The sequence below is a fragment of the Delphinapterus leucas genome, chromosome 1 (assembly GCF_059928025.1).
Source record: "Delphinapterus leucas isolate spDelLeu-1000000601 "Yukka" chromosome 1, BTC_Dleu_Yukka2, whole genome shotgun sequence".
Classification (NCBI taxonomy): domain Eukaryota; kingdom Metazoa; phylum Chordata; class Mammalia; order Artiodactyla; family Monodontidae; genus Delphinapterus; species Delphinapterus leucas.
The window spans coordinates 27,600,414-27,628,172 of NC_143129.1; the positions used below are offsets into that span (position 1 = coordinate 27,600,414).

Genomic DNA, 27,759 nt, shown 5'->3' on the forward strand with positions numbered 1-27,759 from the left:
TCGTGCTTATTGAAACACAAAAGTCAGTGTTTTTATAGTGTAAATGATTATGTAAGATCATGAAGCTAGATTTCCCTGAACAAACATAAAATCTACATATTATGTATTACTGGTTTGTTTTTAACGTTTTTGATGAAGAATAACTGGTGGTGGTCACTTTCTTTATTCCTTTTTTGGGGGGTAACTTTTTGTTTTGATGCATTTTCACATTTACACAAAAATTGCAAAAATATTACAAGGAATTCCTATGTATCTTTTATCCAGGTCAGCAATTATTTACCTTTTGTCTCATTTGCTTTTATTCTCTCTATATACATATTTTATTTTTTTCTGAACCATTTGAAGATGAGTTGGAGCTACTGTGACCCTATATTCTTAAATATTTCAATGTATTCCCTAAAAACTAGGACATTTTGTTACTTAACCATAGTACAGATATCAAACTCAGGAAATTTAACATTGATCCAATACACTTAACGAATCAGTGATCTGTATTTAAATTTCATTTCTTATCCCAATAATAGTTTTCCTAGCTATTCTTTTTTTTTTTTCTTTTGGCTGCATTGGGTCTTCGTTGGTGTGCGTGGGCTTTCTCTAGTTGTGGCGAGCGGGAGCTACTCTTGGTTGCGGTGGGCAGGCTTCTCATTGCGGTGGCTTCTCTTGTTGCGGAGCACAGGCTCTAGGCGCGCGGGCTTCAGTAGCTGCAGCACGCAGACTCAGTAGTTGTGGCTCGTGAGCTCAGTAGTTGTGGCTCATGGGCTCTAGAGCACAGGCTCAGTAGTTGTGGCACACGGGCTTAGTTGCTCCGTGGCATGTGGGATCTTCCCGGACCAGGGATCAAACCTGTGTCCCCTGCATTGGCAGGCAGATTCCCAACCACTGCACCACCACGGAAGTCCCCCTAACTATTCTTATTTCTGAGTCCAGAATTCAGTCTAGGATTACACATGGACTTGTTAATCCTCTTTAATGTGAAATAATTCCCTACTCTTTGTGTTTCTTGAGCTTCACATTTTTGAAGGTCATAGGTCAGTTATTTTGAGGAATAAATATCCTTCAATTTGAGTTTACCTAATGTTTCCAGAATATTGTATTTTTGTTTCTCTTAATTGGTTTTAATGTGAAGACATTCTTAAAAATATCTATTACTTGGAAGCATTTCCTCCTTTCACTATGCTGGTCCCCAAGTAAATATATACAGTCCACAAACCTTTAAAATGAAAAAAGAAGAATCAATCTATTCTCATTGATTTTTTTTTTTTAGGTCCCTGCTCTTATCCCCCTATACCCCACCTTTCCCACCATCTTGGCTAACTAGGAGTTCTGATCAGCTTTTTGTGTGCTCCATTCTTAAGTATAAGCAAGGAGTAGAGAATTGCCAGACTAATATGAAACACAGAATGAAACAAATGGGGAAAAATACACCTTTGAGAAAGCAATACAAGGATATGAAACTTAAAGAAACTGTGACTAATAGTCTAAGAGAAATAAGAAAATAAATAGTCAAACACATGCCATATAAAGAAATATTTACAAATATGGAAGAAACAATTTTAAGTAAAAGGGGCAGAAAGGAAAATTAAGGAAATCTCAAGTGGAACAAAAAGACAGAAAATGAGAACATATGAGGTTCAGTATTTTAATAGGAGCTTTGTTTGCTAAACAGTAGATTAAACAAGATAGAAATTTTCTCATCTACAGTAGTAGAAATACTTAAATGATATTCATAGTATGTCATTTATTACTGTGCCAATTTAAACATAAGCATGATATAGTAAACTGCATGTGTTAGAAATATAGCTGTTCACATTTGGTTTCTTACCATACTTTTTTAAAACTTAAAAATATTTTCGTAACTATTATTTTATTATCTCAAACTTGGGTAGGATTCGGCATGTGGCATATTATTTGAAAGGTGTACAAAGAGCCATTAAAGAGTTTAGGTGACGTGCCTAAAACCTGTGATCTTTACACTGGACACAAGACTCACACATTACATTCTTGTTGCTAAAGTAATTTTCAGAAAGTGATTAAACCTACTCAGAAATTGATATGTTTTAAAAATCAGGTAAATACTATGCTTTCTTAATATGTGCCTCTAAAGCCATTGTAGCCACTGATGACTCTGAATGCTAGAAGCAGTTTGGTTCTAACATGCTGTGTCCTTTTTCCCTCATGTTGTCCTTTGCTTATAACTTTTGGACAGAGGAAAGAAATTTTTTTTTTTTTTTTTTTGCAGTACGCAGGCCTCTCACTGCTGGGGCCTCTCCCGTTGTGGAGCACAGGCTCCGGACGTGCAGGCTCAGCGGCCATGGCTCACGGGCCCAGCCGCTCCGCGGCATGTGGGATCCTCCCGGACTGGGGCACGAACCCACGTCCCCTGCATTAGCAGGTGGACCCTCAACCACTGCGCCACCAGGGAAGCCCCAGAAAATATTTTTAATTTTATTGAAAACATGGATGAGTCCATTTAACTAAATAACCTCTATATAGTAAGCTTTGAAAACATTGTTTCCTAATGGAAGACTTGAACAAATGGAAAGAGATACCTTGCTTTCACACTATATTTAGAAGGCTGAATACAGTAAAGATAAGATTATTTCATAAATTGGTTTACAGATGTGATTTAGTATTAGTAATCCCTATGGGATAGTTTGATATGAAGTTAATTCTGAAGAATCAGGTCACGGAAGAGGATTCACTGCATAATAAATTTCTTTTAAAAACCTAGAATAAAGGCATGGTACGTAGTAGCACTACATACATGTTGATTTCCTATGCTGTCACCTGTCCATCCACATCATCCATCTCCTCAGTCCACTCCTCCTTTAGTCATGCCCAGACTTCTCTTCCCCATTGAAATTCTGCTTATTTCTCATGGCCAGGTCCTTCATTAGGCCTGCTCAGTTCTCTCAAACAGATCTTATTTCTCTCTACTTTCTTTTTCACACAGCACTTTTCTTGTACATTGAATTTACTCAGTTTGAGCTAGCCTTTCGTGTGTATGGGTCTTTCACTAAGTCATCTTGCATTGGATAATATGTGTGTTTTATTCATGCTTGAATCATTATAACAGTCATTTCTAGTCTAGTTCAAATATACTGTAAATATTCTTCTGTCTACCAGTATTTATGTACATAAACATAATATAAATAGACCCATTAATAAAGCTGTGGATAAATACTCTTTCAAATATTATGTATTTTTAAAAAATTCCTCTCAATAAAAATTCTGTTAACTGTGACCTTTATATTCAAAATCCAGCCTCTAAAAATCATATTCTTGTATTGACTTTACCCCTGTGGCTTGTCCCTAAACAGTTTTATTTAGATGTGTCAATATTAAGCAATTTATGATATTTGACCGTCTTTATCACTCATTTAACAGACGTTTATTGAGTATCTGCTCTGTGCCAGACACTGCTAGACTGTGGGGATCTGACAGTGAAACTAGGCATGGTCTCTTTAATTGAGCTTACTATATTATAGGAAGACAGACATTTACAGAAAAATGTAGTACTTAAAACTTGTAATGTGTATTCTGAAGGTAAAATAAAGGATTTGATGAAGATGTTAACATGATTTAAACTGAAAGAGGGTTCAGAAAAGACTGCTTACTCTGAGAAAGTGTTACTGAGACCTCAAAGGATGAGTAAGAAATTTGGGGCTAGAGAAGGTAGGGGAGATATGCAGGGAGAACATTCCAGAAAAGAGATCATAATGTGCAAAAACCCTGAGCAAAAAAGAGAGAGAGGGTTTGATGTAGTTCGAAGAGCTCATGGTTACTTTGTACCTGGAGCTGGAGTATACGGGCGTTGAGGCCAGCATAAAATGATACTGGAGCGTCGCAGTAGTGATTTATAACACACGTGTAAACGCCGATGAACACAGAGCTACTGTGGGTCAGTTAATATCCTAGCACTAGTACATAGACTCTCCGTCAATATGAAGGACCTTGAAAAAAATACTCTATTACTACTTTAGCTTATCTATTTTGTAATTAACAATTTTGTAATCATATATAAATATTAGGTTGTTTTTTTTTTCAAAGCATTGAGCTTATGCTAGCTTCCATAAATTTTTACTGTTTGGAGATACAGATATAGTTTGCATGTTTCTAACCCTTGAACTTAAACAAGCCAAACTGTCTCAGACCTTGAAGCCATTGCCATTGTTATTCCTGCTTAAATGCTTTTCTTCCCAGATCTTCCAGTTCCTCATCATCATTCAGTTTTACCTTAAATATGTCAAAGAAGCCTCTCCTGACCAGTAAATGCTTACAGGTTAGGATCTGTTCACATAATTAAATTGTAAGCCCAAGAGAAAGTACTGTTTTCTTCATTTCTTTTTTTTTTTGAATATATGTTAATAGTTCCTAACATGGTAGTCAGTAAGTTTTTATTGAAAAAAAATGTTATTTTCTTTTGGAATGAGTTCATAATCTAGTAGTAATGCCAAAAATAATTGTATCACTTAACCGCTAGTGCCTCAGAATTCTGCCTTTGACTGTCCTATTCTTTATCTTCTCCCTTAGCAATGTCAGTCCCTGTTAATGCCATTGGCTACTGAGGCCTCTTCATCATTTGGAGTTTCTCTCCTGATCTCCTAACCTGTATCTCCAGATATGCCTGCCTGTCTAGTATCACCTGCATGGCCCATGTAATTCAAAACTAGCATATCTCCTATCTTATTACATTTGCCTACATGTACACCACCTTAGGCCAAGCCAATTCCTAGTCATCTCTCCAGGCCCACTGACATGGCCTCTTCTGTGAAGTCTTCTCTGATTTATGATAAAGACACATCCTAACAGTTTAATTTTGCTGACATTTATTTAGCACACATGATGCTAGACTGACAAGGATCATCTCATTGCCCTGAGAGTCTAGAACGTGTTAAGGACTGTAATTTGTCCTGGTACTATTCTGCAAGATTTTATATTTCTCTAGCAGTACTCAGCAGTCTGAATAAAGGAGAAGAAAAGGCCAGTTATAAATAAGATTGTTCCGTAGTTGGGTACTGGCTAGGTAAATGCAGCAGTGGAAATGAGTGGGATTCAAGGTGGTTTGAGACACTTTGGTGACAGAATGGTTTGGCTGATTAACCCACGAGTCTTGTGAGGTGAAGACCCATTGGAACAGATATCATCCAGACTGGAGATCTTCAGAGATGTACATTATTATCTTCAGGTCTACGCTGAAGCCATAGGAGAAAGTAAGGCTGACCTCACAGGGATTAAAGCTGAGGGCAGAATGCCTAAGGAAGGTTCAGTTACCATTCCAGCAAGAGAATTAGGAATCAGGATTGTCAGCTTTCTTCTCCATGTATGTATGCCTTGTGTTTCCCCATTGCAATTATTATTAAAATGAAAAAGGATCTCTTGCTACCCTTTGGCGATAACAAGAAAGTGGGCTGTGAGGAGACTTCATTCCAATCCACAGCAAGTCTAAGAGAAACAAAACTTCAAGGATAGAGCAAATAGTGGTGGTGTGAAAGAGAGAAGGAAATCAGGCTGAGTCCCTGGGGCTTTGGGAAACAGATTCAGACTAGAGTGAAGTAGGTTCAGAGGATTAGTAGAATATGGGTTTGGGTAATTCCCCCACCCCGACCCCTACTTGCATACAAGATCTAATCTCTTAGTTTAGTCTTCTAGTTTCTTTTGCAATTTGTATATCCCTCTTTACGTCACTTCTTTACACATCCCTCTCCCCAGTTACACTGATTTCCTTCAGGGCAGGAGCTGTATTTTAATCATCCTGATTCCGTAGCACCAGTATAGTACAGAAAAGATGCTTAAATAAATATAAATATGAAATGTATAAAGTATTATAACAAGCCCAAAGCCATGTGTTACAGATGGTAATGTTATCAGTGGTCAGTATATCAGTTAAGTCACCTGTAGGTCTTTATAGGAATTGCAAAACAAGCAGTCACTTTGCTCCCTGTTTAGCTGTTTTCTTTAAAAAAAAATAAATCTCAAGTGCTAATGAGAGCTCATTATTTTAGGTGATTGATGAGATTTATCGTGTGTTGAGATATGTCAATTCTACCAGAGCCCCTCAGCGAGCTCATGAAGTACTTCAAGAGTTAAGGGATATTTCCTCCATGGCAATGGAATACTTTGATGAAAAGATTGTTCCAATTCTAAAGAGGAAATTACCAGGATCAGATGTATCTGGAAGACTCATGGGCTCTCCTCCAGGTATCTTTTGTTTATAATACGTTCAGTTTATAATAATGTTCATATTATTATAATGTACATAGATTTGTAACTTGCATTTTCCCCCCACCACTTAACTGTGTATCTTGAACTTTTCTGGGTCTGTAACTGTATCTGCAACATAATTTTTAATGACAGATTGGGCTACAGACCATAATTTATGTAGCTGATCCGCTGCTGTTAGGCACATTTGTTTCCAGATTTTCAGTATTTGAACTACACTCTGAAGAACAATCTTGCGGCTAAATCTTTGTACATATCCACAACTTTTAACTTGGCTTAAATTTATCAGAGCAAATTGCTGAGTGAAAAGCTATGTATATGTGAATGGTTTTTGATGTTTCTGACTAGTTAGTATTCGTTATCCTATAACAGAATCAAATATACCAGACAAAACCCAAAAAATTCTTCATGGAAATAACCAGTTAATTATTTCAGCCCCTGGAGTATCTGGCTGCTACTTTAGAAGACAGGGTGCATAAGGCTGTTTTGAACATTGTCGGATCCTAGAGATTTGTGTCCTTATCTACTGAAAGAATGAATTGTTCAATATCTTCAACTCTTGCAACTATTTTAAATCTGGGAACAAATTTTTAGTAAAATATTTTGTTCAGATCAGTTAGCTCCCTGGAGTACTCGGTGGGGTAACTGAGTGGCTGTCTGTAATTTAATAATAAAGCTTACAGCATCTCAGCATTAACACATCTTTTATTTACTGAGTACCTGTTATGCGCACAGCACTGTACTGTGTCCTGTGGGGACTAAAATGAAGTATAATACATGGTGTCTTCTCTCAAGAATCTTCTTATTTCAGAAGGTAAGACATATCCAGACTCAAATTATCGTAGGCAAGAGAAATAGTTTAAAGGAGTGTCCATTTAAATGTCAAATGAGTAGCAGAGAGAATCTTAAGGAAGATAAAATCATTGTTGGCTGGTCTGATTGAGACTTCACAAGAGGTGAGAATTGATCTGAGCCTTGTTAGTTGGCTAAAGGGAAGCAGAGAGAGAAGGAAGAATGCATCAACTAAGGAAAATATTCTGAGTATTTAAATGTATAAGGAGAAAATTAGCAAGATGGGTTTTAGGGTGTGGATGGATCCATCTGGTCCTTTTAGAAAAGCTTCAGGAGATAGGGTTTTTAAAAAGTAGGTTATTAGTTTAAAATGGTGATTTTTGTGCCCATGTTACATTCTATTATTACTAAAACAGAATAATTCCAAAGCCTTCCTACACCATGTCAGAAGTTCTTCCTGATCATCACATGTGATGTAACCCACTTTTTGATGGTGTCCCTGTTGTTTGGCTAATGTTGAAGCCTTCGCATATAACTAAGTGCAGAGAGGATTTGCGAACATGATAGGTCTGTACTTCTAACTCAGATGTTTTATGTTTGCTTGTGTGAAATAATTCTACTCTACTTTTACTATTTATACTTTCTTACTAGGTCCTAAAAATGCTTTATAATATTTTAAATCCAAGTTTATGCCATTAAATGCCCATCTCCATTTGCTTGCATTCCACATATTGCCACATGAACATGAGAATCAGAATTCAAACTCATTTATAGTTAAGACAAGGTGTCTGATTAATCCATTAGATCAAGTAGATTGCAAAGAAGAAATTATCAGAAGTGATTTTATAAAGGATATTTCTATTTTTGAGTAAGTTTAATTAATGAGGTATTACTGGTAGTGAGGCATTTTAAGTGATTGACCATTTTAAACTATTTCTCCACAGTTCCAGGACCTTCTGCAGCCCTGACAACAATGCAACTCTTCTCTAAGCAAAACCCTTCAAGACAAGAGGTTACCAAACTCCAGCAGCAGGTTAAGACAAATGGTGCTGGGGTGACTGTTCTCAGGCGTGAAATTTCTGAGCTTCGCACCAAAGTGCAAGAACAGCAGAAACAGCTTCAAGACCAGGACCAGAAACTGCTAGAGCAGACCCAGATCATAGGTGAACAGAACGCACGGTTGGCAGAGCTGGAACGCAAACTGCGAGAAGTAATGGAAAGTGCAGTAGGAGACTCCTCAGGGTCTGGGCAGAATGAAGAGTCTCCTCGGAAACGCAAAAAGGCCGCAGAAGCCATAGACTCTCTTAGGAAATCTAAACGTCTCCGGAATAGAAAGTAAACCAGAATGTGCTTCTAGCTCCAGAGGAAGCCTTGACTTCGTAGCTTGAGCAGTTCTGCATATCAGGACACTGTGAGCAACATGGTGTCCCTTAGCTCTAGGCTTTCAGAACACAGCGTAAACTTGAACTCTCATGGTTGGGACAGTCTTTTCCCGCTTCTCCTCGTTGAACTGATGCGCAGAATCCTTTTATTTTGCAATAGATTTGTACTAACCAGACCTATCCTATCATGTTTTGAGAAGTTAACTTTATTTCTGTGCAGATAATGTTTAAAGCAAGTTTATCTGTTTCTGCATATATGCACATTACATAAGGATCTTAAACCAGTCTTGACAGACTAGAAGTTAAGTTTAATACATAAAATGTCCTGTTCACTTGAAAGAAAAGACCTACTTTTTAAATGGACAGTATCTTGTTTTTAAAAAAAAAAATTGACTTTTTGTTATAAGTGACCTTTGTCTGGAATGTCTGAAAAGTAGTAAATGCTTTTTGGTATTGAAGTAATGGGTAACTAAAACGGACTTCCATAGTATTGGCTGTAGAAGGGGCCTCTACAGTATTGACTATATATTTTTATAAACTACTGGCAAGGGACTTACCCAGTTGTTATATACATGTTTTCGGTTCACTTTTGGGGCCATGTCCTACATTTGCATGGATGGATGCATGCATTGCCTAGTCAACTCACTTACAAAGCTCTTGCACTGGTATTGATCTTGAACCTCTACACTTCTCCACTTTTTAGAGCAGCGTCTTAGTTCATTTAAGCGCTTAACATCTTCCACCACAACAGCTTGCCTCTGGGGGCGGGGTGGTATTTGTATGTCCATTTGTCCTCCAGTTTTACAAGAATAAGAGAGTATTAGAGCCCATTGCTTTATCTGTTCTCTGCAGGGTTCAGGTACACTGGCTGAGGCAGAACCCCAAATTCTTTACATTGATGTCAGACTTCTGGCAACTAGTACTCTTCCTTACTCACCGCTGTGTGTGCTCATTGATCAAATGTGGTCATGACCAGTGGTGTGAGTAGGAAACCCAACCTGTTGGATGCAGTTTTGCCACTGAAAGAAAGTTCACTGAAGAAAATTATACTATGAAAAAGCATTTTGATCGTTTCATTTCTGGGGAATGACCTGAGGGAAGCTTTTTAATATTAATTTCAAGCTTTCCTTATCCTGCAACTTTAAACAAAAGCTTTAATTTCGTTTGCACTCCTGTTTTGAGCTTGTAACTGGAAAAGCATGTCTTGCACTGTTCAACCTTCTAAGTGGTCACTTTAACAACCTCCAAATTGTGTACAGTGGTTATTTTCCCCACTTGTTTATTTTTGAAACAGTCAACTATTACTGTCCTAGTTTTATTTTAATGTACTAAATTATGTAGTCATTATTTGCCTGTTAAGTTCTTTTAAACAACTGTTGCCTTGGGCTTCAGTTATTTAAGGTAAACTTAGGTGTAGTATAGAATACTATCCCTTTCCAGGTGGGAGTTTAACACCTGTATAAAACCTAAGGTTTTGGTAAGTACCTTAGTTGAATAAAAGCACAAGGTCACTACCTTTTTTTATCTGTCCAACATGACTTGGTTATGCATCCTTGAGATTAACCTCACCAAATGAAACGTTTTCTTATCAATTTTTAACATTGTCCTTACATAATATTGTCCTTAGATTTTGATCAATTCTTTGTCTAACTTTGAAACTCCATTTACAATGTAGTATGTTTTCAATGAAAAACCATAAAATAACATCCAAGTGTTTTCATGGTTTGTTGGGAAGTAATTTTAAAATAAACAATTTCCAAAAAACATTTGTCAGCCAAGGTCATCCATAAAAGTCCCTGTCTGGAACTCATTTTCTCAGCAGGTCTCATTTGTTTAATCATAGGATTTAGCCATATTGTCACAACTTCGGAGGAGGCCTATTGGAATACTCATGGCCTTTAATAGTCTGCCTTCCTGGCAATAGGAAGACTTTTAAGTAACAGAGTACATGTTTACAGGCTTACAAAGGGATATAACCTCAGATGATCTTTTTAATAGTTGTTAATGAATTATTTAAAGTTCCCTGGGTCTCTTTTTAAACTACATCTGGACACCCTAAATGTATCTACAGTCTCAGTTAACATGAGTATTTGGCTTCCATAATAAGCACTCACTATTAAAAGATAGATTTTCTGTTTCAAAATCCAAATTTCTACAGTATACACTTGTAGTCATCTGCCCATAAGGTTAATGAGTTGCACTTGTTAATGCATGAATGTGGCATAACAGTAGGAGATAAAGCACTACAGTTTGTTTTAAGTCTTAAATCTTAACTAGCTAAAACATGTTAGGATGTTGCCTTGGCCCATTTGATAGCTGTTACACTTGCCTTTGGGTAGTATAATGGTATTTAAGTTTCAACAGATCACAAAATATTTCCTTCACCTAAAACTGCCATATGTTACAGGAAAATTGTAAATTAGCCTCCCAAGAGAGAAACCATCCTGCCCTGGGTTATAGGTCGGTAATTTAGATGCTGTATGTTAATATTGTGTTGTCCTAGAACATTTTATAAAGTATTCCTGTCATCTTCCTTGGCTGTCTTTCAGAGGAGACTTCTCTAATAAGTCGTCCCACTTACGAATTGATTATGGTGCAATACTACAAACAGGTACCATGTGGAAGGGCCTATGGAAGAAATGGAGAGGACTGCCTCCTCGCCCCCAACATGATTCTCAGCTTATCTCCCATGTGGACTTGGCTTGGTTTTCACATATTCTGAATTATGTATTATTTTAGAACATGAGGATATAGAACCTGGTTTTTGTTTGTTTGTTTGTTTTGAGCTCCTCTTGATGTACAGAGCCTGGAAATAATGGGGCAAACACAAATGTAATCAGAGTAATCATACTGTTTTAAAAACTTGGGGTGCCATCAGGTCTAAAGCCACTGGCTTTGGAAGCAACTTTTCTTTTGTAAAACATGTTTTTGGAGTACTGAACTTTACAGGGGCTTGCCTTAATCTCTATTTAGTAGTTTCAAATGTAGGCGCTATTATTCTACTTGTTAAAATGTTAAAATATTCTATGTAGCCCCTAAGGTGGGTAGAACAGAGTATAAGTAATGCCTAAATAAATAAGCTAAAAGGTGTCACTACAGCTGGATTTTTGAGCGAAAATGGACATATGAACATAGGCTATGTGTAATAAAAATAATGGCACCTTAAGATTGCACTATTTTATGCATTATTTTATATGCCATTTCATAGCCTGCACTTTAATCTCCAAAGAAACAATGTATGATGTCCCAGTTCCTTATTACTAACAAACTTTTTCCTAAGACAGGGCACTTAATTCTATTTTACTATACTGAAATAGTTTCTTGGAGGTAGATTCCTCTTTTGAGTTCTCTATTTCCTTAGCCATAATATTTTCTAGGATCTAGGAACTCCCTATCTTGTCTATTTCCAACAGTATATAATTTTAATTTAATGTAATGTAAAATCTCATACTTGGTGATCAGCACATTCTTATATCCTGCTCTAGCAAAATGAGTACCCATTTTTTAACACTTACCAAACCTTCTAAAAATAATGATATGCTGTAAGTAAGATCTGAAGCCAGGGATAAAGGCATTCTCAAAGGAAATGCCATGTATGATGCAGTCTCTTGGAAATGGCTGTTTCTAGTGTAAAATACAATTTGATAGCCTATTCAATGATTTGACTTGGGATCGGAATTCCTTTAACTAGTCCTCAAAAAGTTAATGAGTAAAGAACTACTTTAAAATAACAAACTTCTATAGCCTGCCATCTGAGGTGAATTATTTTCAAGAAATCCTATATAATCTACAAAATGAAATTAGCAATTAGTTGACTGCTGCCTACCATGATTTTATTTTTAATAGCAATACATTTATATTTGTGGTAAACACTATAGGCTTAAGTAATGGCCTTTTCCAGCTTCCTAAGAATCTTTGTTAAATTTCTGAAATTGAAACATTAAATTGAAAATTTTCCTGTTGTGTCTGAAGAGAACCATGGGATTTAGAAGCATATTGGTAATCTATTAGGTCCATTGCCAAAGTATACATCAAAGCTATACCAAAAGTTTAGACCTGTTTAAAATTACTTTATGTGGTACCATGTCTGTTTACTTACGGTCATGAGCAACAATAAATTACAATAGTTTACCTTCTGGAATTTTAATTGTTATAACCTAATTCAATTACTGGAAAGTGAAAAACACCTCCCGGGCACATGACAGGGTACGTAAATAAATGTGTTTTTACCAGTGTTACTTGTTTTCTTTGTATTTCATGCACAAAGATTATGGAGCTCTTCATCTAACAAATGCCATGCTAATAGCTACCACCTCTTAAAGCAGTATATTGTTTTAGTTTAATCCTCATAGCCACTTTATAAAGCAGGTTTTACTCTCTATAAGGAAGTTAAACTCAGGTTAAGCAACATATCCAGAATGTTATACAAGGAAGTGCCTAAGTGGGATTTGAACCCAGACCTACCTGCCTCCAAAGCTTATGTATTTCTGCTACACTCTACTACATTCTAAAACAGCTGGGACCTATGAGACTCTAGATTACATTAATTCTTTAAACTCAATAAATATATAGAAGAACATTTCATACATCTACCAGAAGCAGTCTATGCCAAAAATCACTAATGTTAAGAGTAACATACAGAGCTTAAAATCATGAAGACTAGGCTTGAAGGAGGCAACTTTTGTCCTCAAGTTCTTTGACAATGGATTTACACTAGGCATACAGGTAAAAGAAAATATTTTTAAGGCTTCTAAGAACCTGTAGTCTTAAATAGGCAGTCCTGGCAAGAGATGTAGCTGGAGGCCACTAGCGCATGTCCGTAGTTGCCTTACTATAATGTTGGCTACCAGTCAGTACAAAAGTAGTGACCACCAATTCTCTTGTCCTGCCGGGGAAGAATACTCGTTCTCTTCTAGTTCTCTTTTCAAAATTCCTTCCAGCTCCAAGACTATTCAAAATTTCAATGCAATAAAATCATACAAATCAATTTCATCTCTGTTTCATAAAGATGTAACTGATAGGGAATTACTGGAAATGAAATTTTCTGAGGAAGAACACACTCTTCTTTGATACTTTACCCACTCACTTTGTTTCCAACTTAGAAAAGAGATCACAGATGAATTTATGCTGAAAGATGAGGGTGACAACCGTGGTATCAGTTACCCCAACACCATCACTGCATTCTAGTCATCAAGATATCACAGAAACATAGGGACTTCCCTCGTGGCTCAGTGGTTAAGAATCCGCTTGCCAATGCAGGGGACACGGGTTCGATCCCTGGCCCGGGAAGATGCCACGTGTCGCGGAGCAACTAAGCCCGTGCGCCACAACTACTGAGCCTGGGCTCTAGAGCCCGCGAGCCACAACTACTGAAGCCCGGGCCCCATGCTCCACAACAAGAGAATCCACCGCAATGAGAAGCCCACGCTCCGCAACAAAGAGTAGCCCCTGCTCACCACAACTAGAGAAAGCCCGCACACAGCAACGAAGACCCAACGCAGCCAAAAATAAATATTTTTAAAAATTAAAAAAAAAGATATCACAGAAACCTAGAAAAATAAAAACAGCTGCTGTACCTCCCAGTCTTCAGAGGGTAGATCAGGGTGGAGATCTTTATTCCTATCTCCTTCAGGTAGTTCAGCTGCTATGCAAAAAACACATTGTTGGGAAACCAAGAATCTTTACCAATACCATTGCTTTAAAAATAAAAGGATATCTCTTTATTTATGAACTCATGTTAATTCCTGAAACAATTCTTACAGGCTCCATTAAAGATTATTTTTCTCATCCAGAAAATGTGTTTCAACTTGCTTATATTCCTCAGGTTTTAGTGAGTCATTTCCTGAAAGCAAAATTATAGGAAATCGTGAGGAGAAAAACACAGTGGCGGATGTTTGAGCACAAAGTACAAATTATGACTGGAAAGGAAATACAAATCAAGGATGAAATTCCCAAAACTCATTAAATTTTGTTCATAGAAATACATTCAACCAAAGAGCTTTCTCAACTTTTATGTTTTAAATTTTTTTCCCCTGGGATCTTTAGATTGAACAAAAGTCAGTTTCTACCTGGAATCTGAAGCAGCAATGTAAATAATTGGCTCCGGGAATGCAAAACCTATGGCGTGCTTTCTCTCTTAGGACACAGGGAAAACCCCTGTCTTCTCAGGGCTAAGCAGAAGATGGGGAGGGGGAAGCAGAAGCAGGGGACCTAAAATGCTTGTTCTTCCTTCGAAGGGTTGCAGCAAGCTTACAAGAAAGTGCCTTAGCTCTCTAGATAACCAGTTTCTATAACCCTAGGTGCTGCCATAGTAGCTGCTTTCCATTCCCAAAGCAAAGGCAGCTTGTGCCTTCCTTGTAAGAGGACAATAAAGGAATGAATGTCAAGGGGTTAACAGTGCTCAGCACATAGTAAGCAGGTAATAAGTAATAAACTGTGGTAAATATATATAGGGAGATAGATATGACTAAGGAAATAGAGATACAGAAGATATATTGCGTTGGCTGCATGTATTTCCTTCAATCCTTGCTTTAAGCATATTTAAATTTTTTTTTTTTTAAGCATGGAAAACAATTAGCTATTACAGGCTTTCTAGCCTCCTGGGGAAATTTATTTTCAATATTTTAAAACTTTTATTTTCAATATTTTTAATATTTCACAGGACTTTTTACACTGCCCGGCAGTGCTTCCTTGAGAGCCACAGGAGAGAAACCACTTTTTTTAAAAAAAATATTTATTTATTTAATTTTATTTTTGGCTGCATCAAGTCTTAGTTGCAGCACGCAGGATCTTTTGTTGCGGTGCACAGACTCTTTGTTGTGGCACGTGGGCTTCTCTCTAGTTGTGGCCACAGGCTTCAGAGGGTGCAGGCTCAGGAGTTGCAGCACATGGGCTCTCCAGTTGTGGCACGTGGGCTTAGATGCCCCATGGCATGTGGGATCTTAGTTCCCCGTCAAGGGATCAAACTCCGCATTGGAAGGCGGATTCTTAACCACCAGACCACCAGGTAAGTCCCAAGAAACCAGTCTTGAAATGCTCATCCTTCTCCACCTTGAGCTGAGGGCTCTGATAAGGAAGGAGGACCTCGACCTGAACCTGGTAGAATAAAGAGAGGAGCCTCTTCAGAACTCCACTCCCTTCACCTTAAGACACAACCAAGTAAGAGTCAAGCATATGTGCAATGGAACCAGAATTGAGTGCCTACTCCCAGCTCTACCAATTATGAGCTATGTAATACCGGCTTGGGGGGTTAATACTTTGAGGCTCAGTTTCATCATCTGTAGAATACTTCCTACCTCAGAGAGTTGATGCAAAAGCCCAAAGGATTCAGGGAGGGTGGTGGAGTAGGAAGAACCAGGAATCTGTCTCCCCACTTAGACAACAATTACACTGGCAGGATCTGTCTGATGTAATTATTCTGGAACTCTGGGGTCTATTGAAGACTTGCACTTCCAAGGAAAGACTTGTGGTTAATTTGGGTCAACTTCAGGTCTTAGCACAGGAGCAGCCAGCCACCCATCCCCAACCCATGATGGGCTAAAAGGACCCTGTCCCCCAAATATTTGGGATCTGTGTTCTGATCACTGATCACTGCTTCTGATCACAGAGGTGCAGACAAAGATTGCAGGAAGCCACTGTTGTAGCTCCCTCCATTGTTGCGAGCTTCTCTCCCACCAGCTCTCCCACTGCCTCCTAGGAGATTTAAAGAGCCAGCACCCTTTCCACCACCACCCCTTCATCTTTCTCTTTTTTAATGTCTGGAAGCCAGACATTAAAGACGAAGACATTCAACAACCACTTTATGTACTGGGAAAATTAGAAAGTGACCAGGTATGCGGAAGGAAAGTCTCAAATAAAGACCTGAGAGGACATTAAGTTTACACCTCAGACAGACCCTCAGCACAGAGACAGCCTACAACAATCAAAATAAATAAATATACAAAAACAATTACCAAAATCCAGCAAATCCTGGGCATGCAGGAGAACATGATTCCCAGAGTTACCACATTATTAGATTTAAATATCTAGTTTTCAATAACAACAACAAAATCACAAGGCATACAAAGAAACAGAAAAGGATGGCCCATTAAAGGGGAAAATATAAATCCATGGAAACTGTCCCTTAAAAAGGACTAATGGCAGATATACTAGACAGATTTTAAGATAACTTTTTAAAAGATGCTCAAAGAACTAAAGGGAGATATGGAGAAAGTGAAGAAAATGATGTATGAACAAAATGGAAATATCAATAAAGAGATAGAAAACCTAAAAAGAAAAAGAAATTTTGGACCTGAAGAGTAAATAACTAAATGAAAAAATTTACTAGAAGGCAGATTTGAGCAGGCAGAAGAAAGAATTAGGAAACAGAAATAGGACAAGGAAATTAAGTCTGAGGAACAGAAAGAAAAAGATTGAAGAAATGAACAGAAACTAAAGGATCTGTGGGACACCAACAATAGGCCAAAAAACACATTGCGGGAGTCCCAGAAGGAGAAGAGAGAAAAGAGCAAAGAGAATATTTGAAGAAATTATGGTTGCAAACTTCATACATTTTATGAAAGACGTGAATATAAACATCCAAGAAGCTCAGTAAACTCCAAGTAAGATGTACTTAAATAGACCCACGCTGAGACACATATAATCAAACTTTCAAAAACCAAACACAAAGAGAGAATGTTGAAATCATACAAGGGAGAAGTAAATCATTACATACATATCCTCAATAAGATTATAAGCAGATTTCTCATCAGAAACTTTGGAGGCCAGAAGGCAGTGGGCCAATGTATTCAAAGTGCTAAGAGAAAACACTGTCAACCAAGAATCCTATATCTGGCAAAACTGTCCTTCAAAAGTGAGGGAGAAATTAAGACACTACCGGATTAAAGAAAAAAAAAAGAAAAGCTGAGGGGTTCTGTTTCCACTAGATCTGCCCTGCAAGAAATGCTCAAGGGAGTCTTGCAAGATTAAATGAAAGGACACTAGACATTAACTCTAAGCTATATGCAGAAATAAATATCTTGATAAAATTAAATACATCTGCAATTATAAAAGCTAGTGCTACTGTAACACTGATTTGTAAGTGCACAGTTTTCCACATAAGTGACAAGATTAATACATTAAGAAAAAAATCACTAGTCTATCACAGACTTTGAAAACAAACTTATGGTTACCAAAGGGGAAAGGTGGTGGGGGGGATAAATTAAGAGTTAAGGATTAATGTATACACACTACCATATATAAAATAATCAACAAGGACCTACCATACAGCACAGGGAACTCTACTCAATATTCTGTAATAACCTATATGGGAAAGATTCTGGAAAAGAATGGATATATGTATGTGTATAACCAAATCACTTTGCTGTACACTTGAAACTACCATGACATTGTAAATCAATCATACCCCAATATAAAATAAAAATTAAAAAATCACTAGTTTAAAAGCTAGTATTATTGTAAGTTTGGTTTATAATTCAAAATCTTGTTTTCCACATAATTTAAGAAACTAATGCATTTTAAAAAATTATTAGTTTATGTTTGGGGGCACACACTGTAAATATAAAGAGGTAATTCGGTGACATCAACAATTGACAGGTAAAGGGATGGAGCTGTGAAGGAGCAGAAATTTTGTATGTTATTGAAGTTAGGCAGGCATAAATTCAACTTAGAGTGTTATAAATTTAGGATGTTAAATTTAATCATGGTAAACACCAAAAAAAACCTACAGAATATACACAAAAGGAAATGAGAAAGGAATTAAACATTTCACTACAAAAAAAACTGACTAAACACAAAAGAAAAAGTGTGAGGAAAACAGGTAGAAAAATGACAAAAGTAAATCCCTCCTTATCTGTCATTATTTTACATGTAAATGGGTTAAACTCTGTAATCAAAAGACAGAGATTTGAAGAATGGATTAAAACACATGATCCAACTATCTACTGTCTATAAGACATTTCTGATGCAAAGACACAAAGAGGTTGAAATTCAAAGGGTGCAAGAGTATATTCTATGCAAATAGTAACCAAAAGAGAGCAGGGGTGGCTATTCTAATATCAGACAAAATGGCCTTAAAATCAAAAAAGTTTACAATAGATAAAGGACATTATAAATTAGCAAAGGTTTCAATACAGTAAGAAGGTATAACAATTATAAACATTTACACACCTAGTGACAGACCCTTAAAATATATGAAGCAAAAACTGAGATAATTGAAAGGAGAAACAGATATGTGAAAATTAATAAAGGGAAACCTTATTTTAAATGGAGTCAGGAAGCCCTGAAGGGAAGCTCTCATGAACATACCATTTGTCACAGCTTACTTTACACTCTTGGACAGGAAGAAGTTTACTACCACATCAGAAGGAAGATTTTCTCCTTGCTCAGCAACAACTCTGCCAATGAGAAACCACCACTCCCTGAACTTTCCTGCAGTGGACTTTTGTTCAAAACAACCCTCCCATGGGGACTTCCCTGGCAGTCCAGTGGTTAAGACTCCACCCTTCCACTGCAGGGGGCACAAGTTCAATCCCTGGTCAGGGAACTAAGATCCCCACATGCCACGTGGCATGCCCAGAAAAATAAAATTAAAAATAAAAAATAAAAACCCTCCCAACTCCCCGCTTTCCTCGGCTTCTCTTCTTTGTTCTCTGGTTGCCTATGGTTCACCATAGTTTGCATGTTCCCAGTTGCAATCCCTCTGCTATTCCTGAATAAACTTGATTCTACTGGCTAAAAAGCTTGCCTTTTTGTTTTAAAGGTTGACAAATTGTTCCACAGGAATAGTTGGAGACAACAATACTGCACTTACAATAGTGGATAGAACAGCCAGACAGAAGGTAAGCAAAGAAATAGAGGACTTAAACAACACAACAGACCAACTGGATCTAACAGACTTATACAAAACACTCTATCCACCAATAACAGAATACACATTCTGCTCAATACACATCATTCTCAAGTCTTTTCCAGGACAGACCATATTTGAGGCCACAAATTAAGTCTCAAAAGATTTTAAAAAATAGATTACACAAAGTATTTTCTTCCACCACAATAGGATGAAGTTAAAAATCAATAACAGAAGGAAAGTAGAAAATTCAAAAAATTATGGAAATTAAACAACATACTCTAAAACAACCAATGGATTAAAGAAGAAATCACAAGAGAAATTAGAAAATACTTAGAGACTAATAAAAATGAAAACAAAACATACCAAAACTATGGGAAACAATGAAAGTGGTACTAAGGGGGAAATTTATAGCTTGCATTAAAAATCAAGAAAGATCTCAAATCAACAACTTAACTTTACAATTTAAGGAATTAGAAAAAAGAAGAATTAAACCCAAATCTACCAGAAGGAAGGAAATAAAGATTAGAGATAAATGAAATAGAGAGTAGAAAAACAATAGAGAAAATCAATGAAAAAAAAAAGTTGGGGGCTTCCCTGGTGGCACAGTGGTTGAGAGTCCGCCTGCCGATGCAGGGGACACAGGTTCGTGCCCCGGTCCGGGAAGATCCCACGTGCCGCAGAGTGGCTGGGCCCATGAGCCATGGCCACTGAGCCTGTGCGTCTGGAGCCTGTGCTCCACAATGGGAGAGGCCAGCGTACCACAAAAAAAAAAAAAAAAGTTGGTACTTCAAAAAGGTCAGTAATATTTAAAAACATTTAGTCAGAGAGATGAAGGAAAAAAGAGAGAAGAATTAAATTGAAATGAGATGAAAAGTAAATTGAAATGAGATGAAAAATTTCATACTTTCAGAAATGAAAGTAGAGACATTACTACAAATCTACAGAAATAAAGAGGATTATTTATAAGAGAGTACTATGAGCAATCATGTGCCAACAAACTGGATAACTTAGATGAAACAAACAAATTCCTAGAAACACAAAAGTTACCAAGACTAAATCACACACACAAAAAAATAGAAAATGTGAATAGACCTATAACTAGTAAGGAGATTGAATTAGCAATTTAAAATCTCCCAAAAAGAAGGCCCTAGGTGTGATAGCTTCACCAGTGAATTATACCAACATTTAAAGAAGAGCTATTACCAATTCTTGTCAAACTTCTGAAAAAAATTTGAAGAGGAGGGAGCACTCCTCATTTCATTCTATGAGGCCAGAATTACCCTGATACCAAAGCCAGATAAAGACTTAAGAAGAAAAGAAAACTACAGCCCAATATTCCTTGTAAACATTGATGCAAAAATCCTCAACAAAATACTAGCAAACTGAATTCAGCAGCATATTAAATGCTTATACACCATGACCAAGTGGGATTTATTCCTGGAAGCAAGGATGGTTCAATAATACACCACATTAACAGAATGAAGGGGAAAGTAACACATAATAATCTCACCTGACACAGAAAAAGCATTTGACAAAATTCAACACCCTTTCATGATAAAACACTCAACAAACTCAAAATAGAAGGAAACTACCTCATCATAATAAAAGTCACATACCAAAAATTCACAGCAAATATCATATTCAATGGTGAAAGAACGAAAACTTTCCATCTAAGATCAGGAACAAGGCAAGGAACAAGAATTTCACCACTTCTACTCAACATAGTGCTGGAGGTCCTAGCTGGAGAAATTAGGCTAGAAAAAAGAAATAAAAGGCATCAAAATTGGAAAGGTAAAAGAAAAATTGTCTCTGTTCATGTATGATATGATCTTACATATAGGAAACCATATGATCACACACACACACACACACAAACTGTTAGAACTAATAAACAAATTTAGTAAAGTAGCAGGATTCAAAGTCAACACATAAAAATCAGTTGCATTTCTATACACTAACAATGAACTATCTGAAAAGGAAATTAAGAAAACAATTCCACTTATAATAGTGACAAAGTGAATAAAATACTTAGGGATTAACTTAATTAACCAAGGAGGTGAAAGACTTGTACAGTGAAAACTACAAAATACTGATGAAAAAAGTAAAGAAGATGTGAATATTGGAACTCATTCTGAGTTCACGGGCTGGAAGACTTCACAGTGTTACCATGTCAATACTACCAAAAGCAATCTACAGATTTAATGCAACCCCTATCAAAATTCAAATGAAATTTTTTGCAAAAAATAGAAAAACCCATCCTAAAATTCATATGGATTTTCAAGAGACCCCAAATAGCTAAAAACAATCTTGAAAAAGAAGAACAAAGCTGGAGGACTCACACTTCTGATTTCAAATCTTACTACAAAGTTACAGTAATCAAAAGAGTGTGGTACTGGCATAAAGACAGACATATAGATAATGGAATGGAATAAAGAATCCAAAAATAAACACTTGCATATAAAATCAATGATTTTTGACAAAAGTGCAAAAACCATTCAAAGGCTCTTCAACAAATGATGCTAGGAAAGCTGTATATCCACATGCAAAAGAACAAAATTGGATTCTTCCCTAATACCATATACAAAAAGTCACTCAAAATGAATCCATGACCTTAATGTCAGACCTGAAACTCTTAGAAGAAATTGAGACAAAACTTCATGACATTGGACTTGGCAATGATTTCTTGGGTGTGACACCAAAGGCACAGGTCATAAAAGAAAAAGTGGATAAATGGGACTTCATGAAAATTTTTAAATTTTGTGGATCAAAAGACACTATCAACAGAGTATAATGGCAACCCACAGAATGGAAGAAAATATTTGCAAATCATGTATCTGATAAAGTGTTAATATCCAGAACATATAAAGAATTCCTAAAAATCAAACAAACCAAAAAAAAAACGAACTACCCTATTCAAAAATGGACAAAGGACTTGAATAGACATTTCTCCAAAGAAGATGAATAAATGGCCAAGAAGTACATGAAATGATGCTCAACATCACTAATCATTAGAGAAATGCAGATCAAAGCTACAGTAAGACACCACCTCACCACACACCTCACATTAGGATGGCTAGTATATAATTTTTAAAACATTTCTAATACAGAAAACAGCAAGTATTGACAAGGATGTGGAGAAACTGAAACTGTGCACTGTTGGTGGGAATGTAAAATAGTACAGCTGCTGTAGAGAACAATATGGTGGTTCCCCAAAAAGTTAAAAGTAGAATTACCATTTGATTCAGCAATTCCACTTCCAGATGAATACCCAATAGAAATGAAAGCAAGGTCTCAAAGAGATATTTGCATACCTCTGTTCATAGCAGCAGTATACATAATAGCTAAAATGTGGAAGCAACTCAAGTGTCCACTGATGGATGAATGCATAAGCAAAGTGTGTTATATACATATAATGGAATATTATTAGCCTTAAAAAGGAAGGACATTCTGACACATGCTACAACGTGGATGACCTTTGGGCACATGATGCTAAGTGAAATAAGCTAGTCATAAAAAAACCAAAAACTGTATGATTCCACTTTGTTGAGGTACTTGAAATAGTCAAAGTCATAGAGACAAAAAGTGGAATGGTGGTTGTGAGGGGATGGGGAAGAGGGAACTTGAAGCTATGGTTTAACAGGTACAGAGTTTCTGGTTTACAAGTTGTAAATGGATCTGAAGGTAGATGATGGTGATGGTTGTACAACACTATTTATGTATTTAATAACACTGAATTGTACAGTTAAAAATGTTAAGATGGTACATTTCATGTTATGTGTGTTTTACCACAATTAAAAAATTGAAAAAATATTCTTTATATACAAATATGGAAAGATCTACAAGACTGATTGTTAAGGAAAAAAACAATGTGCTGACAAGTATTATAGTATAACAACTTTTGTGTAAAAAATAAAAAAGGAGGAAATAACATACTGCGATCTAATTTCATGTATATGCATAAAGAAACTCTAAAGAAATAGCGAAGGAGTTAACAGGGGTTACATATTGGCATTGAGCAACTTTGCAATGGGGAACAGGAATCCACGCGAGAGTATCCCTAGATACTTGTTTGTATATTTTTCTATTTTTGAACCATGGAAATGTATCACCAATTCAAAAATTAAATTAACAAAACTTTAAATCTTATAAGCTATGTTTCTTTTTTTGAAAATAGTATACCTATGCTATAACTGAATTTTGGAACATATGACATCAACGATGATGAAAGGGAAGTAGGTAGAGGGAAAATAAAGCACTTTAAAGAACTGATGATTGCATTAGCCATCATTTTAAAAATTAAATTTATAGAGGAATACATTAAATGCAATGAAATGTATCCATTTTAAGTGTACAGTTCTTTAAGTTTTGACAAATGTATATACTCATGTAACCACCACCACAACTGAGATATAGAACTTTTCACCACAGCAAAATGTTTGCTTTGATCCTTCCTAGTTGATTCCCATCCCAACACCAGCCCCAGACAACCACTGATCTTATTTGTCTTTTCCAGAGTTTCATATAAAAAGAATCATATATGAGATAGTCTTTTGAGTGAGGTTTCCTTCACACAACATAATATTTCTGAGATCTGTGCATGTCGATGCATGTGTCAGTAATTTGTTCCTTTTTATTGCTAAGTAGTATTCTACCATATAAATATACCAGACTTGTTTATCCTGTCACCTAGTGACAGATATGTAGATTGTTTCTAGTTTTGAGCTATTATAAATAAATCTGCTATGAACAGTCACGGACAAGTCTTTGCATTAACATGTTTACATTTCTCTAGGGGAAATACCTAGGAGTGGAATGTCTGAGTCATATGGCAAGTGTATGTTTAACTTTATAAGAAGTGCCAAAATGTATCATTTTACATTCTCATCAGGAATGTATGATCATTCCAGCTTTTTTTTTTTGTTTTGTTTTGTTTTGTTTTTTGAGGTACACGGGCCTCTCACCGTTGTGGCCTCTCCCATTGCGGAGCACAGGCTCCAGACGCACAGGCCCAGCGGCCATGGCCCATGGGCCCAGCCGCTCCGCGGCATGCGGGATCCTCCCGGACCAGGGCACGAACCCATGTGCCCTGCATCAGCAGGCGGACTCTCAACCACTGTGCCACCAGGGAAGCCCGAGCACTCCAGTTTTTTTGCATCCTCATCAACATTTAGTATTGCTAGTTAAAAAATTTTTTAGCCATTATAGTGGATGTGTGGTGGAATTTCGTTATTTATTTATTAAAAAAAATAAGTGTATCTATTTATTTTTTGCTGCGCACAGGCTTTCTCTAGTTGCCGCGAGTGGGGGCTACTCTTCACTGTGGTATGTGGGCTTCTCATTGTGGTGGTTTCTCTTGTTGCGGAGCACAGGCTCCAGGTGCGCAAGCTTCAGTAGTTGTGGCATGCAGGCTCAGTAGTTGTGGCTCATAGGCTCTAGAGAGCAGGCTCAGTAGTTGTGGCGCATGGGCTTAGTTGCTCTGCGGCATGTAGGATCTTCCCAGACCAGGGCTTGAACCTGTGCCCCCTGCATTGGCAGGAGGATTGTTAACCGCTGCGCCACCAGGTAAGTCCCTCATTGTTATTTAAATGTGCATTTCTCTGAGGTCTAATGATAGTAAGCATCTTTTCAAGTGCTTATTAGACACGTGCTTCTTTAGCGAAACGTCTTTAAAACTTTTGCCCATTTTGGAGGATTGCTTGTCTTGTTATTGTTAAATAAGAGTTCTTTAAGTATTCTGCTTACAGATCCTTTGTTGGATATATGCATTATGATGATTTTCTCTCAGTCAATGGCTTCCTTTATTTTCTTGACAGTATTTTTTTTTTTTTTTTTTGGTACGCGGGCCTCTCACTGTTGTGGCCTCTCCTGTTGCGGAGCACAGGCTCCGGACACACAGGCTCAGCGGCCATGGCTCACGGGCCCAGCCGCTCCGCGGCATGTGGGATCTTCCCGGACTGGGGCACGAACCCGTGTCCCCTGCATCGGCAGGTGGACTCTCAACCACTGCACCACCAGGGAAGCCCTTGACAGTATTTTTAAAGAGCAGAAATATTTAATTTTGAGGAAGTTCATTTTATCAACTTTTTCTTTTATACTTTATAGTTTTTGCATCCTATCTAAGAAACCTTTACCTACCCTAATGTCACCAAGATGTTCTCTACTGATAATTTTAGGATTTTAAATTACATTGTTAAGGCCTAAACCCTATTTTGGTTTAATTTTTTTGTGGATGATGTGAGATAAGAGTGGAGTTTTATGGTTTTTACATATAAATATCGGATTGTTCCAGCAACAATTGTTGAAAAAAAACTATCCTTTCCCCCTGTCGAATTACTTTGGCCCCTTTGTCAAAAGCCAGTGGGCTAGGTGACTTCCCTTGTGGTCCAGTGGATAAGACTCCACGCTCCCAATGCAGGGGGCCTGGGTTAGATCCCTGGTCAGGGAACTAGATTCCACATGCATGCCACGACTAAGGAGCCCGCCTGCCGCAACTAAGACCTGGTATAAACAAAGAAAGAAAGAAAGAAAAGCAAAAATGTTTTTTTTAAAAAAACCAGTGGGCTATATATGGTCTCTACTCTGTCCAGTTGATCTATGTGTCTATATTTATACGCACACAACACTGTCTTGACTATAGTAGCTTTTTGGTATAATCTTAAAATTCAGTAATGTAAGTCTTCCAACTTTACCTTCTTTCAAAATTGTTCTGATTATTCTAGATTCTTTGCAATTTTTTTTACGAATTAGAATTAATTTGACAGCTGATGGGATTCGGATTGGGGTTACATTGAATCTACAGATCAATTCTGGGGGGGTGATATTTTTAATAAGCTACCCCAAATATGGAAGCTTGGTATATTGAATATTTTAAGCTGAAGGAGTTTGAGAAAATGGCTGAAGCAGGAATGTCCCCCTAACCACCCCACTTCTCCCCTGACACAGTCATGAACCCCTCATGTGAGAGATGCCCTCCCTATACTCAGAGGAAAGAAGCATCCTTATCTCTGAAGATAAAGGGATGCTGAGATGCTAACAGATAGGCCTTGCTAGGTTTCCTCCAGTTTTACCGCATGTACCATGTTCCTTAACCTATCATACTCCTCCACACCTGTCCACCCTTCATCAAGCCTAGCATAAAAATACTCAGGTTTAACTATTTCCTCAGGTCTTCATTTCCTTATGAAGACTCCCACGTTATGTAAAACTTACATGAAATAAATTTGTATGCCTGTCTTTTGTTAATCTTTTTTCTGTTGGTTTAATTTTCAGACTCTAGGAGGATCCAGAAAAACTTTTTCTTCCCCTCCAGTTTCTGGTGCCCACACAGGAACTCCTTCAGCTGGGAACACCTTGCTGAGTCTGGAAGCTGTAATAAAGAGATCTTGGACCTCTGGCAAAACCCAACAGAGGTAAGAATTCTTACCTCATTAATCTCTCAGATCTCTACCTGTGGGGACCTGTCAAGTGACGGTGGTAAGAGTCTTTCCCTTTCCAAATTCAGATTAGCAGGAGAGAAACATTTGAAAACATTAGTTCTCTGGATTATGACTCTGGTTAAAATTTGGTCTGAGAGTACCCACTGGTTGTCGATCCTTTCCCTCCTAGGAAAGGATTGCTTTCCTGTTTCTCTTTCTGTGCCCTGAGAACTTGACTTGGTTTTCCCCATTAAGGCATGCAGGTTCTGCAGGTGCAGGGGCCAATTGTCAGATTAGGGGCCCCCAAAGTACAGAGGGGCAGAAATGTAGGTCTCACCCATTTTGTGGCTAGCATCCTAGAGGCTGTTGCCTGCTCTGGGGTGGAGGGTTGTCTAAGTCTTTCTATCTTTTGGCCATCTTTGGGAGTGGCTCTAGATATTGGGAGGGCTGCATCTTTTGCCCTCTCTTTGAGGATGCACTTTGCATCCATGTTTTAGTCATAAAAGGCTTATTGGTTTTGGTTTCAAGTCACCTGATAGTCACTTTTTTTTTTTTAAGGAGCTACTTGGAAACTGGGCAAATGAAAAATCTTAAAGGACTTCCCTGGTGGCGCAGTGGTTAAAAATCCGCCTGCCAATGCAGAGGACACAGGTACGATCCCTGGTCCAGGAAGATTCCACATGCCACAGAGCAACTAAGCCCGTGTGCCACAACTACTGAGACCACATGCCGCAACTACTGAGCCTACGTGCTGCAACTACTGAAGCTCACGAGCCTAAGAGCCCGTGCTCCACAACAAGAGAAGCCATCGCAATGAGAAACCTGCACACTGCAACGAAGAGTAGACCCTGCTCGCCGCAACTAGAGAAAGCTCGCGCGCAGCAACAAAGACCCAAAGCAGCCAAAAAAAAAACAAAAAAGAAACTTAAAAGATCTTCTCCACAGATATTAGTAAAGTGTTTTAGCTATCTGAGTGGGTAACCTTAACTTATTCCATCTGCCAGAAGCACAATTTGGATCCAAGTGTTCTTTTATGAACTAGTGAGTTTTATATTAATATACCTGACACATGGTTAAAATTTTAAAGCAAAAGCTGTAA

General features: G+C 37.5%; 2 protein-coding genes across 3 annotated transcripts in view; one reads left to right on the forward strand and one right to left on the reverse strand.

Annotated features, from left to right (window-relative positions):
- FBXO28 (F-box protein 28) overlaps positions 1-12,630 on the forward strand; it is a 31,007-nt gene extending 18,377 nt beyond the window's left edge. The window contains exons 4-6 of one of the 2 annotated variants that reach the window (XM_089918347.1): positions 6,006-6,201; positions 7,959-8,177; positions 10,946-12,630. In XM_089918347.1, coding sequence (XP_089774473.1) covers positions 6,006-6,201; positions 7,959-8,177; positions 10,946-11,118 — 588 coding nt within the window. In that variant the 3' untranslated portion in view covers positions 11,119-12,630. Of the gene's footprint in view, positions 1-6,005; positions 6,202-7,958; positions 10,113-10,945 lie in introns of those variants that run through there. The other variant, XM_022579298.3, reaches the window with a different exon arrangement.
- Positions 1-27,759, reverse strand: part of TP53BP2 (tumor protein p53 binding protein 2) — a 196,895-nt gene that overhangs the window by 145,569 nt on the left and 23,567 nt on the right. The window lies entirely within an intron of this gene.